The 14,328-nt window shown below is 48.1% G+C and overlaps 1 protein-coding gene across 4 annotated transcripts in view; it reads left to right on the top strand.

Annotated features, from left to right (window-relative positions):
* The first annotated feature begins 6,107 nt into the window (after positions 1-6,107).
* Positions 6,108-14,328, top strand: part of SEC14L1 (SEC14 like lipid binding 1) — a 58,494-nt gene continuing 50,273 nt past the window's right edge. For all 4 annotated transcript variants that reach the window (XM_081029918.1, XM_081029917.1, XM_081029919.1 and 1 more), the window contains exons 1-3: positions 6,108-6,307; positions 7,483-7,587; positions 8,298-8,390. In XM_081029918.1, the coding sequence (XP_080886044.1) occupies positions 8,328-8,390 (63 nt within the window). In that variant the 5' untranslated portion in view covers positions 6,108-6,307; positions 7,483-7,587; positions 8,298-8,327. The remainder of the gene's footprint in view (positions 6,308-7,482; positions 7,588-8,297; positions 8,391-14,328) is intronic.

Below are 14,328 nucleotides of genomic sequence, written 5' to 3' on the forward strand. Positions count from 1 at the left end.
ATGGAAATATTTTAAAGTAAGATATGTTCTTGGTTTGTCTGCTCAGCAGAATGTCCGAGAATGCACAGCACCTACATTGATCAGCAGTTCCCACATGGCTAGTTGGATATCACCTGGGCCTCTGCACGCTTTATGTGCTTATGGCTGATGGGCTTGTCACCATGACACCTGGACATAAAAGTCTTGAAACTGATGAACTAGAAAAAAGAACAAGCAAGCAGAAAAATTGTGAGTTAAGCAGAGAGAAGTTAATGCAATAGAAACACCCGCGTGAACACGAGTCAAACAGCATTAGGTTCAGGTTCTCTGCCCTGGAAGTTACTTACCCTGTGTGTACCTTGGTGTTCCCATCTGTAAAATGGGCTCCAAGGGGGATCAGTGGTGACGCATGTCAAGTGCCTAGTGTCAGGCCTGGTACAGTTGGTGTGTAACAGAGGGAGCTGTTTTTAACTGTAACCAAATTAAGTAGGGTACCACATTGAGGTGTCATGTGGGGACAGAGGCACTGTCAACTGGCTGCAAGTCCTGAATTCTCTGTAGTGATTAAATAACCAGGACTCTTTGTGCCTCTGGGTTTTTCTGGGTGGCCAGCATCACGGGGGTTCCTGGAAGTCTCCCCTGAGCTGCCAGGGCTGATCCCCAGAGAAGCCCTCTGTGCCTGAGCAGGTCCCTGAGTGGAGCTCTTTTCCAGGTGCACATGACGAACCTTTGAGCAAGGCTAGCCCAACACAGAGGCCGCTCTTGGCCACCAATGATAGCAACGTCCTTGTCCTCAGAGCCTGGGGCCTACAAAGTAGACAGCAGGCCTGCCTTGTGCTTCCTTTGGCCTCAGTTTCCTTAGAGGCCACAGTGGTTGTGTCTGTGTGTGGGGGGGGTGGCAGGCAAGAGCGCGCCCCCTCAGGGACCAGGGGGCCCACCCTGGGGTCGTAGGCACCTTCTTCTCTACTCCATGGAACAGTGGATGCCAGTGAAAACGAGCGAGCAGGACTGTGCCCCCTTCCCTCCAATGAGAGCTTGTTTTCTAATCAGCTGTCAAGGGTGGAATGGTGGCCCCTAAAACATGTGTCCAGGTCCTGACCCCCAGTAGCTGTGAATATGCCCTTTGCAGATGTAATTAAGTTGAGATCATGGTGGATTTAGGTGGGCCCCTGAATCCAATAACTGGTGTCCTTATAGAAAAAAGAGAGAGGGGTTTGACATTCAGAGACACGCAGAGAAAGCAGGTGCAGAGACGAGGGTGCTGCAGTCCTGAGATGGGGGACGCCTGGAAGCTGCAGAAGCTGGAAGAGGCAGGTAGGATCCTTTCCTAGAGCCTCAGAAGGGAGCGTGGCTCTGTTTCCACCTTGATTTCACCTCCAGACCTCTGGCCTCCAGAATTGTGAGAGAATAACTTTCTCTTGTCTTAAACTCTCCAGTGTATGGCAGCCCTAGGAAACCCAAATGCCAGTGCCAGCATCGGTCCTTCCTGAGCCTATGTGTCAAGTTCAAAGGTGTGCCTTGTGTCCCTGGGGGGACGGAGGAAGGTCGTGCAGGCTCTCAGTTTTGCATCAGAGGGGTTGCAAATTCTGGGGAGCCGTAGAACGCCCGCTAATGTCCCGGAGGCAGCTGTGGGTCATATCTTGGCACAGGCCCAGTACCTGACCGCGGCCACCCTGGGCGGCAGGGCTGGCAGGCTCCATCCCTTGTAGGATCAGTTATGCTCTCACACTTGAGCATTCTCATCGAGTGAGCTTTCTGAACTTAGAGGGTGGCTGAGACTTTGTGCCCAGCTAAGCAAGGTGACCATCTCTGTGTGCCTCCCCTGACCCCCTTCAAAGCCTATGGAGCTTGTAGTTATAGAAGGTGGTTTACCAAGAAAGACCCCCACATTTTTTCAGTGGGGCTGTGCTGACAACCATTCAAATGAGGACTGGTCTTTTGATCAACACTCTTGATAATCTTTTTCTGTTTAGAGGAAATGTAAGACGGGGAAGAACTTATCTAAATAAATAGAGGATGATGCCAGTAACCAGCCAGAGGGGAGGTATGATAATAATGACCTATGCTTACGGAACATTCCGGGTGTAGGATGCTGGGCTGTGGGAAGCATTTACACAGAGCCTAACCATTCACAAAGTGTTTTCCCAAACACTTTCCTGTCTAAGTTCAACGGCCCTGTCACCAGATCTCAGCAATATCCAATTTAAAACAAAATCTTTTTTTTTTTCCTTTGGAAGACAAAAATCCTAAAAGCTGCTTCAGGATACTTAGACGGCTCAACAAGGCATACAGGCCCTGCCAAGGTGGGAAGGGGTGACAGATGGAATTTTCAGCCAGGTGTGAAATGAGCAGATTTCTGAGTCTCAGAAGGTGGTCACAAAACATTCTGGAGGCAGAGCTGTAGGATGACTGGCTGTGGGATATACCGCGCAAATAGGGAACTGAACTGAAACACGCCCCCCATGGGCGGAAGCATTTGGGGTGACAGATTCAGGGTCAGAGGCGGCCCTCCCTTTCACGCATAACGAGGAGAAAGTGGGGGACCTGGGCTCTAATGACCCATCTGTCTCCTCACCGTGTGGTCCAGGCTCTGTCCACAGAACTGAAGGCGAAGGAGGACTTTCTCTTCCATGTTTACCGTTGGGGGAATTGCTTAACCAATTGGATTTAGTGCTCTCTGCTTCTTATTCCTCACCCAGCCCCCTCTTGTGTGCCCTTCAGTCTGTCCCTTGTTAGCACTTCTCCTTCTGCAGGTCAACCCCACCTCCAGCTTGTGTGACCGGCAGTGGAGCAGCCTGGGAACGAATTGCTGACTTGCTAACCCAAGTCCGGATCTGGCCCAGGAAACCGCCATGCAGCTGCTCATTGTAGGAGAAGCGAGAACTCTATTTTGTGAAACAAACCAAAAAGAAGTGTGATTGGGTTGGCTATTTTTATTTCTGAGCTGGAGGCTGAAAGGCCTCAGGTCATCCTTGGTCGTCCTAGATCTCCTCAGACGAGTGCTGCGCTTCCCAGGGCACACTGCAGCACATCTCCTCTGAATCTGGGCTGCTTCCCTGGACTCCATGTCCCAGCTTGGTGACACGGGGGACAGAACGGGGTGAGAGCATCACCCCCAAGGATGCTTTAGCTCAGTCTATGGGATGGAGAGACGTGTTCCATCACTCAGCATAAAGGCCTACTCTAAGTAAGGCTCATCACTTCAACGCAAACAAGCAATGTTCAGTATTTAATAGGATTCTGCAAAGTGCCAAGTGCTATGACAGGTAGAAGAAAATGAGTAGATATGGTCCCAGGACCCAAGCAACTCTTAATTCGAGGAGAGATAGGCCCGATTCTTTTAGAGTCTCATTTAAGGAAGTAGATCTTATGATGGAGGTACCAGGTGCACAGGCATATAGAAAAAGGAGGTGAAGGAAAAGCTTTGGGGGAGAGGGGTGCGCCACAGAACGCGGCAGACTGCGTTTCCACTGTTCCCTGCCCTGTGCAGTCGGCTGAGCACCCGAAGGAAAATCTGCTTCTATGTAGTGCGTCTTCCCATGCTGTTTATTTACTATGGTGTCTGAATAAATTCAGGGACTGAATAAATGTTTGCTGAGTTAATAAATGTTTGCTGAGCTTGCTGAGCTGAATAAGTGAACAGATAAAGTGGACATGAAAATAAAATCATACTGGACAAAGGAAAGCTGGGAACAAGATTTGTAGAAGACCTCAGGTGGCAGGCTTTGAAGCTTACCTTTATTTCTGTCATCAATGTAGTTTTGGAGTGAAGGAGTCAGTTTGTGTTTGTGTGTTAGAAAGAATTCTGCCAGCAGCGTGAACAGTGCCCCGGAAGAGGGAAAACTTGTAGACAGAGAAACTAATTAAGATATGGGGAGCTTTGCCTCTCCTGATAGAAATGAAATATTTTAGAAACATCTAAGGCTGGATGGTAACTTTTGCAGACTTGGCTTCTTAGCCTGAAGTTTTCCCAGGTTGGGAATGATGCAATGGTAGGAGCTCAAGGCCACAGGATGACTGCCAGAGCTCAATTAGGAAATTGTGCCTCTGGGTAACCTACATCTTCCGTACTTTTCCATGCTGGAGACTTTGCCAGGTGGCCCATGTCAGGAGAATCTGTCATGTCCTGCAAGGCTGTCTTTTATCCTTTATCACCAAATGAGAAAGTCGTCCCTGACTGAACAAACTGTGAAATACAAATGCCAGGGTGGATGGGGCCACCAGAGAGGAAGAAGTGTGTGCCACAGCCTAGATACATAACTGGCCTTGACGCTTAGTAACCTTCAAAGAGATCATTCAGACTTACCTCCTGCTTCTTTTGCTGTTGTGGGGAAGAGGTTGGGTTCTGCAGGTTGAAATTTTAGTTAAGACTCACTTGCCTCCTAATGTCTTTCCTGCTTTGACCCTCCCCTTAATCCATACCCCCAATCCTCTTGGTGTCACCAACTTCCCACACTTTCCTTGAGATGACTCCTAATATTGTACTAAGAGCAGTGGAGAAGATGTGGCCCGAGGGACCAGTAATAGTGTCCCCAGCTCAGGTTAATCCTGATGGGGAAGAGGTGACAGGCCATAGTGTCAGTGACCAGGTATAACTGGGCTGTTGATACCGCATCCTGACGTCAGATAAAGCTTCTTTGAAAAGATTAGCCAAAGTACCATTATCCCACCTAAAAAAAGAATTTCTTAATATCATGATGTGTTCAGTGTTTAAATTTCGCTGTTTGATGAATCACATTTTTTGCTATTTTATTTGTTAAAATCAAGATGGAAATACTTTTTATATTGCAGCAAGTTGATTATCTCAGGTCTCTTTTTAAATTTTTAATTGAAGTATACATAGAAGAAAGCATACAAATCGTAAGTGTATGGCTCAATGAATTTCTCAATCTCTTAATCTATAGGTGGTTCCTGACCCTCTTTTTTCCTCTGGAATTTGTTTGATAAGGAATATGTTTGTCACGTAGTTTCCCACGGTCCATACTTGGCGGGCTGTTTCTCCATGGTATCATTTGGCACGGTCCTTTGCTCTCTATTTCTTGTACATTGGGAGTTATGCCTAGAGGCTTATCAGATCAGGTCAATTTTTGGCAAGACCATTTCATAGGTGCTACTGTTTGCTCCTATCAGTAGGCTCATCATTCGTGGGTTGTGCCTTTCTCAAAGCATCTTTTGAAAGTGGTTGGGATATTACAGACAGGCAAAAAGCCAGTCTGAGCTGTGTCCAGTGAGCAGTGTGGGTGATCAAGTTGGAAAATGAGGGTTTGCGTTGAAAAGGTGTGATCAAGTAATGAATGGTTTTCTTGTGAGACTGGTAAACTGGCCCTGAAGGAAATTCCAAAACAGCTCCAAAAATACTCTGCGCAGTGGCAGCATCAGATGTACAGCCACCCAGGTGACTAATGGGAACGGCACAACAGTGACATTGACGGAGAAATTGTACGTTGCTTATAAAACCAGCTTTGTTGTGTGGGTGGAAGCGCGTGGTGTCCCTCTCTAGTCATTAGCTCCTCTTAAGGACCCCAAATGTCTGCGTGTGTCCTACTTGTGTTTGCAGCCGGAGCTGGCAGCGCGGCTCTCTCGCAGAAATGCAGCCCTCCCGTCCGGACCCTAACTTCCGTCTCGGTTTCACCCCCCAGGCTGGACTTGTTGACAGGACGCTGCTGGGTCCCACCCAGCTCCTCCCCAGCCCCGGCGTTTGCCTCATCGGCATTCCTCGGCCAGAATGTGGTCGGGCCAGTGCAGAGAAGCCTGCTACTTCTGAGTAGTGAACAAGCAATGAGGAAGCACAGGGCGACCTCCAGCGCGCATCACACTGGGGGCAGGGCCCCAGGGCCAGCGGCCCAGCAGGGGGGCCCCGGCCACCCTGAGCCCTCGCGGACTTCCGCGCGCGCGCCCACTGGGGAGTCGCCCCGCCCCTCACCGTGGCCCCGCCCCGCGGCCTGCAGCGGGACCCGCCACACTCGGAGCCGACCCCCGCTCTGAGCTCCTCCTACGCCCGTCATCCGGAGTCGGCGCCTGCGCAGCTCGGCCGGGCCCCCTGCTCGCCCTTCCCCCTCCCTAGCAACCGCCGTCGCGCCCGCGCCCGCCCCCTCGGCCGCGTTCGCGCACGCGTGCCGCTTCCGGCTGCCTGGCCCCGCCCTCCCCGTCACCCGTAACAACCACTGGAGCCTCGCCGTGCCCCTCCCGCCCCCGCCCCCCCGGCCCACTCCCCGGAACCGGTGGCGGAGCTGCGGCCGCCGGCAGTGGGACGGCGACGGCACCGCGGAGCCGCCGGCATGAGCGACCCCCGCCGGCCCGCGTCCCAGGCCGAGTCCTTCTGACAGAGGTAGGCGCGCGTCGCCGCGGCGGGCTCCGAGCGCGCCCCCGGCCCGGCTCCTCCTGGCGGCGCGGGCTCTCGCGGCCGCCTCGGCGCCCGGCCGGCCTTGCCCGGCCCCCCGGTTCCCCTCGGTCCCTCGGCCTGGAGCCCCAGGTCGGCCCTTTGCCGGTCCCGGGCCCGCCGCCCCCGCCGCACGGGTCGCCCCCTCCCCGCCCCCACCCCGCCAGTCTCCCCGCTCCCGGACCCCTTCTTGCGGGCAGCCGAGTTCGGGGTCCAGCCCATCCCTGCGCACCTCCCGGGTCGGCCGGGGCCGGGCGCCCGCTGGAGCCCCGCGCTGGACCTCCGGACCGATCCGCGGGCCCGGCCGCTCCTCGACCCTGCTCGGGATGGATGCACTGGCTTTGGCCGTTGGCTAATTTTTAAGGACCGATTGTCATGCAATAGAGGCTGTCCTGGGCCAGGATGGCACTTGGCCGCTGTAACTCCGGATTCCCACGTAGGACATTGCTCTGGACCAGAGCATCCGAAGCTGGGAACTGGCAGGAGTTCAGACGCTCGTGAATTAGCAGGTTCTTGAGCGCAGTCAGTTTGGGTTCTGCCGGGCTGTGCCATCCCGAGTGGATGTTACAGAGCCTTAAACGAGTGTTCTGCTCTTTACACCCCCCCCCCGCTTTTTATACTCCATCATCACCCTCCCCCTTATCGGGGAGATACCCTGAAATAATTTTCCCGATTAAATTTTTTAAAAAGACTGTTGACTTCCTACTGTGCACCAGCCTTGTCAGGTTTGCAAAACTAAATAGAACGTGGTCGCAGCGGCACCGGGACCTGCCAGCCCCAGAATCAAGATTAATGAGGCTTCCACTTGCGAGTGGCGGAGAGCTCAGGAGTTTGGCTCTTACCATTCTAGAGCTGGAAGTCTTTCAAGATTAGCTCACCCCAAACCTCACTGTACAGGTGAAACTGAGTCCCAGCGACGTTAAGTGACTTGGGTGAGGTCACCCAGCGTTATTTACCTTTTTTCAGACTCACATGGTGCTGTTTTCTACCATATCCTGTTCCTTCAGAGAGGGATGCTGAGCAAACATGCCAGAGACAGTCCAGACCTGTTTAAATGTTATCCTATGGATAGGAATCTTCTGAAATAAAATCTATTTTCGTAATTTTTTTTTCTTTTTTTACAGCTAGACTTTGGGCTCCTAGAGGATATTCCATTTTGTACTTTTGAGTGGCCTCTCACCATACTCAGCATAAAATAACATTCTTAATGATTGTCCTCTGCAGGACAGGTAGGCTCTTTGGATTTATTTTTCTTCCTCATTTTTAAATAGGGAAGTCCTCCAGGGGACTCCAAATAAAAGTGTTTTCAGAAAAGCCACATAGGCTGGGACGGGAGTGTGAATTCCTTGACAGGTGAAGTAGGCACCAGCATTTAACTGATTACTTAGGGATATTACAGCTGTTTGGGACTGGAAACGGCAGTGTAGCCTCTGGCCAGAGTTCTAGGTCTCTCTGCTGTATGAAGACAGGCCTCTGAAATCGTGGTCTACACAGTTAGAAAGTGGGCATTGACAAGTTTCCTTGGAAGCTGGCTTTTGAGGAGTATTCCATAATTTGAGATACAATAGTATTTTTTTCCACTTTTTAATTTTTGTGTGCCCCCAAAATAAATATCTTAAAGTGGCACCATTTTAATTTGGCTTCTAAGAGAAGTTGTTGAGGAGAAAATGATTCAAGAACTAATTGTATCGGTTATCAGAATAATCAAATCATAACATTTCATGGCTGGAAAGGACTCTAACTCCGGCCAGCCCTTTCTTCACCTTCTTTCACTGTCGTAGTACTATCCTTTGCCCAGTTCAGTGTCATTGTTTGATTTTTGTGTGCATAGGATTATGACCTATTGCTTCCTTTCCACCCTTGGAGTATAGTATGATGTGTAAATCAGATGTAATTTTTTCCACATCAGGGCTATTTATCACATGTTTGTATTTTGCAGGTGTGAGAGGATTGCTATTATATTACAATCATGGTGCAGAAATACCAGTCACCAGTGAGGGTGTATAAACACCCCTTTGAATTAATTATGGCTGTAAGTACTTACTTAACATTTCAGTTTACTCTTTGGCTTCTTATGTTTTTTAAGTATTCGGATTTGATGATCTGTAAACTGATGTTTATTTTATTGTCTCCATTGCTTCATTTGTACTTATGCTCGTTTTTTATGCTTATGAATCGTATCTAGATTTTGCAAAATATTTTTAAACTCTTAAGTCTCTGAAAATCAAAATCTGCACTTTATTTTTAAAAAATGCACCTCAGGGTAATGAATGTATTTGAGTTAATTCTCCCTCTGAAAACACAGAAGTGGGTTTCTGACTAAATACTTCTTCCTCCGCATTTTGCTGTTTGTTAAAGTAGAAAAAGGATGTGGAGAGGGGTTTCTTTCCTCGGCCGCTCATTTGGAAGAGTGCTCTGATTGCGGGGGAGCTCACTTCACGTAGAACTGAGCACTACGTGGAGGATGGAGCTTAATGTACATTATTCTGATGACTGTTGAATGAGTTTCCCCCCAATGTCAAATTCATGAGTCATATTAGAATTCCACAAAAGAGGTAAATAAATTCTTAATTAAAGTCATCGTCATTATTGACCTGAAGGGTTTGGCTGAAAATAAGCATTTCACGAGATGCAAGACGAAACAAACCCATTTCCGGTCACTTTTACATTACTATAGGGCATTCTTTCTCCTCCCTTCCCTTGAGTGTTGCTGTTAAGGTATAACACACATACAGGAAATGGCTTGTGTGAATACACCGTATTGAAAATGTCAAACTGAACCATGATTGAGACTGGAACAAACCAGCCCAGGAAGAAGTCCCACTACGCCCCTTTCGGTCCCTTCTCCCGCCCCCTTCTCAAAGTTAGCCGCTCCTGTTGGCTTTGAACGCTGTGGATGAATGTTACCTGTTTCTGTTCTACATATGAATTGAAACTCAGGTGTGTTTCCATCTGGCTTCTGCTCTGCCTTGTTTGTGATCAGTCTGGTTTTGAAAAACAAAACAAATACTCTAGTCCTCTCAAGGGAACAATTTAGATTGAGGGAGTTTGTTTTTTAAATTGAGGTATAATTTACACACAGTAAAATGGTCACATGGTCACAGTTTGATCAGTTTTGACAAAAGAGTGACCCATACCTCCTATCAACATGCAGAACCTTTCCATCCACCCCCTCAGAACGGTCCCTTATGCCCGTTCTCTGTCAGGTGGGAGGTGTTTTTGTCTTTGTTTTTTAGTTCTGTGTTTCCCTTAAATACTAGGACTGCTCAGTGCTCTACGTGAATGGCTTATCGAAAGGCTGGTTTCCTGTTTGCGGCTTGTGTGTGCTGGGTTGGCTTCGGGGCATGCAAAGCCAGGATCCACTCCCGCGAGCTTGAGAAGGAACACAGGCGGTGTGATAGGAATGGTGCAGAAATGCAGGAATGCAGCCGGCATGGGCTGAGCTCCCAGAACCTGCATGGGAGGGGGGTGTTCCTGGCAGTGCTGGGGGCCTGCACCCCGTGGGCCTCCGTCTCCCTCCACAGGCTGGAGCCTCTCTCCCCCACCAGCAGGCAGCTGCTTTGCTCACTCCTGGTTTTCTCTCTCCTGTGACATCAGCTCACGTACTCTTTTCTCTGGTCAGAACCCCTCTGGCCGCGTTTCCACTTTGTGGCATTTCTTGTTGCTTACATTCTTGCAGTTTTTAAGTGACCAATTCTTGTCACATTTCGTGGTTCAGATTCTAGAGAGACCTGATCTGGTCGTCTTTTCCCTGGCCAGCTTGTGAATTATTTGCCTGGTAGTGGAGGCAGAAAGGCAGCAAGCGAGTGTGGGGGTGGGGTGGGGGGAGCATGGGGGCCCCGGGGGAAGGTACCATGACCATCACATTATGTTTTCCAAAATGTTAACTACAATTTTAAAAGCTTGGTGCAAGCCTGATAATTGGAGGCAAAGGATGGTCTCTTCTGCAAACACTAGATTTTATAAAGAGGTATTTTGGTTGTCTACAGTTCAACTTCCTTATTTTTCTTTACTATTTTCAAAGTGGTAAAGTTTGCCCTGCCAATTTTATGCATGGATTTACAGAAGAATTTGAAATTCAACTTCAACCACCCCCATGCTTTTAAAATTAACTCATTTTTAAATTACTTTTGTTTCAAGGCAGTAGTAGTATTTTTTTGAGTTGTTAGAAAATATTTAATCTGAAAATGAAGTATGTTCAGCCTTTTTCCCTTCTGGAATTAGAAAGAAACTAGAATGTTTGTTAAGTCTTTAGTGATTTTTGTGTGGTGTCATTTGCCACTTTTCTGACTAATTATTAATTGTATGACATAAAATTCTCTGTATTTAATTTACTTTTATTTTTTTCGTGAGGAAAAACAGTATAACAGAGTTACTTTGAAAGTGCTTTTCTTAGTTCTTTCAGAGTGAGGAAAGAGATAAACAGTTAAAGTGAGAACAGAATTATAGATAGCTTCGCAGCATGTGACCCTCCACGAGAGTTTGGCAGGCGGTGGTAGCCTGTGGGATTGATAGGTGTATCTGAGTCCTGATTTCCAGGAGTCCCGTGAAGGAGGAGAAAGACTTGGAGAAAAGGTGTCTCAGTACACTTAATGCCCTGATTGTTTTAACCGAGACTATTGCCAGAAAATTGTTTAGGTCGAAAGTGCCTAGTGTAAATAGGTGCACTGTGGGTATCAAATGTGTTCATTGCGTTTTGATTGATTTCATGAAAAATTATCATGAGTTTTGGGGTCATTACACTTCGCATTAAGAAATCCTGTTAACGTTCTCATTAATTCATTTGAATTAAAAAATAGTAAACAAGCAAAATTGAAATGGAGGGTTTTCAATGGGCATTTGTGGCCTTGTAGGGGCATTCTTTTGTTAGATGTTAGCCCAGGAAAAGAATGTTACAGCTTTGGTGAGTTGAGAAGTCACCTAGCTCAATGTCCTTTTGAGGGCGAGGGCTCTGAGACTCAGAGAAGTTCAAGCAGACACAGTGAGCCCTCGAGATCTGATTCTTTGTATCACACGATGGCCCCTTCCAATAACACGTACATCCTGGAATGTTTTATGGAGAGTCTTGTCCTTGAAAATGTCTTTCTGGTCCCGGCCAAAAACATTCCCTGGGGCCACCCCGCCTGACTTGTAGGGAGGAGAATTTAATCAGTGAAGGACATTCCAGTCGACTGTGCGGAAGGATGTGTGGTCTCATTCGGGCCGGGGATGTGGTCCCACAGAGAGGGGCTTAGCGTGGGAGGCGTGGTTCTGGATGCTGGGCTTAGAGCGTTTCATTTTGAAATTTCTAGGTAAACACAAATTGGAAAACTTAAACATTTTCAAGTACAGCTTTCCCCCTCCCAATGTGAATGGCCCCTTGATAAATGATGTAAAGACAAAATAAAGGAGATAGAGAATCAGATAGAAGTGCAGTGTAGGAGAGCCCCTGGGGAGAGAAGGTCAGGGCGCTGTGGCTGGGAATTGAGTGAGAGGAAAACCTGAGAGTCTGCCTTCCGAAACAGACAGGTCTCTGGTGACAGTCGCAAGTGGTGGGGGACTGATCTCTGATCCTTTCTTGCCCGAGGACAGCTGTCATTTTGACTGGTTGGAACACGGGATAGAAGAGGCACCACGACCTCCTGTGAACATCCCATAAGTCACACCCTTGTCCAGGCCCATTTCTTTTTCTTTTTTATCCCCCCTCCTCCTGCTTCCCCCCCCCCTCCGGTTCAAGCCGTTGTGTCTCAGTCGAGTTGTGTAGGACACAGCTCCCTGGCCTATGTTGGTGTTATGAGCCTTGCGCTCCCCCGGCTGAGGCAGTCGGTCGGCCGCTCACAGCAGCTCTTGCCTGATGCCGGCCGCTCGTGTAGGCCCATTTCTACTTGGGTTTTTTATCATTTCTACTTGGGGTTACATGGTTCTCTCTTAACCCACCCACTCCCCCCCAGTTTCCCTGTTCTCTTAGCACTGTTCTTCTCCCAGAAGCCCCTTTACCATCTGTATTCCTAGCAGACACAACCTTTAGATTGCGCCTTCAGGTCACGCAGTTCTGTCCCTTTCTTTCCCAGCACTTGCCATCATCGTTCCAGCCTAAGCCCCCTTCTCTTTGGAGGGAGAGACCAGAGTTTACTTGTCCCTTTCTTACTTAGCTCTTTTACTGTCCCTTTTAGGCCATCCTGCATTCCACTGCCAGGCACTGTTGCTGTTTGTCAGTCCTCTGTTTCAGTGATCGCTTATTATCTGTCAGTTCTGAGCTGCTTGGCTTTTTCTTCAGGGCCCTTCGTGTCCTACCCTCTCTGTGTAACCTGATTTCATGTATCATGCAAACTTCCCAATAGGAACATTTAAATCTATTCTGTGCTGTCCTAGTTTGCCACGCACAGGGTCTCTTCCTGCCCCACTCCCCTTTCTTTTCATGCTTCCTTTCTGGCCTGAAATGTTTGCCCTTCGGCATCTGGCCCTTAGAATCATTTTATTGACCCACCCACTTCCCTGATGCCTCTAAGATACTGGCCCTGCTTCTCTTTCCTCCGACTCCTTAGTGTGCTCAGTGTTGGGTACTTTCACTTGTAAGTAGTTAATTTTATTCTAGAAGGTTCCTGAGTGCTGCTCTCGAGCTGTTCTGTGTATTCTTCAAGGGCAGCGACTTTGTTATTTCTCTTGTTCCCTCAGGTGTTGGTGCTAAGCACACAGTAGGCACTCAAATGTGTTTGATCAGCTGGTGTCTAGTGTTTTCAGGAGCTTTGGGTCTGAGGACTTGGGAGGTGGGTTTGATGGAATCTCAGATCTGATATATAACGCACCTGTTTTCCCCATGGAAACAAGTAACGTGCTGTGATCCTTCAGTTAACCAGTACCTCCCGTAAGAGCAAAGCCCTTTTGTGACAATGTTGGACGATGTTGGTACATTATATAAAACCCTGTTGATAAACACCATAATAGTAGTTTAATGATGTACTTTTACAGGTTGAATAATCAAAAAACCTATTTGCCACGTGTACACATATTAAGTGGCCACCAAAACAAATTGTGCTTTTGCTCTTTTCATTTTCTCGTTTTATTTTTGTTTGTTTCATTCTCTCTTCTCTTAGTCCCTTTCCCTTTCCTCTCAGATATCTCATGTCTTCCACTAAGACGAGAAGAGCAAAGGAAGAGAAAGAGTTTTGCTGTGAGACTAGTACAAATCTGGGCCCTGCCACAGACCAGTTCTGTGACCTAATAACTATGCCAGTTACTAGTATAAGACTGTTGTGAGGATGTGATAGAATTAAATAGACCACGGAGGTGAAGGTGGGTAAGCCCGGCCCTGGGAATGTCACGTCCTCCCCTTCTCCCTTCCCGATATCCAGCCCTTTTCCTGCCTCCAAATGTGAGTTGAAATGAATCAGTTTGTATGTAGGTAAATCCCTCTACTGTGAACGTGTGTATCTCTTTTAGATTAAATAGGCCTTTGTATTTAAGCTTTATTTCATCGATTCAGATTTCATATATTCAAACAGCTAGGGAGACATGTGGGGACCCTGGAGTAGTCTTGTATATCTGAATGCAATCTGGGGAGAGCTTGGTGTTGAATTAAATTGAACCTTTTTTTTGGAGAGTGAAGTGTGTGAAATCTGAGCGGTAGAGCGCTTCCTGGGGAGCTGTCTTGGAACACAAGCCACCCCACGTTTCCACATTGTTCCTCCCGTTGCTTGGGGCAGAGGAGCAAAGGTCCTGCTGGAAGCCATTCTTGCTTTGTCCTTTCTCACCCGTGTGGCAGCTAGCCGCCTCCTGAAGCCCAACCCATTCTCCCACGCGCCCTTCTTTGCCTGATGGTATTTTGAGCCACTTACCCCTTGTCTCTAACTTTGTTTTTGTCCTCTGACCTGACTGTGCATATTGGGTTTTCAGCATAATTTTGGTTACGAAATATTTTCATTCCATCTTTCTTCTCGAAGCATATCCTCTTCCTCTCATCCTAGGTTTCATGCCGAGGCCTTTATATTTCT

This window comes from Rhinolophus hipposideros, assembly GCF_964194185.1.
Source record: "Rhinolophus hipposideros genome assembly, chromosome: 20".
In the NCBI taxonomy this organism is placed as follows: domain Eukaryota; kingdom Metazoa; phylum Chordata; class Mammalia; order Chiroptera; family Rhinolophidae; genus Rhinolophus; species Rhinolophus hipposideros.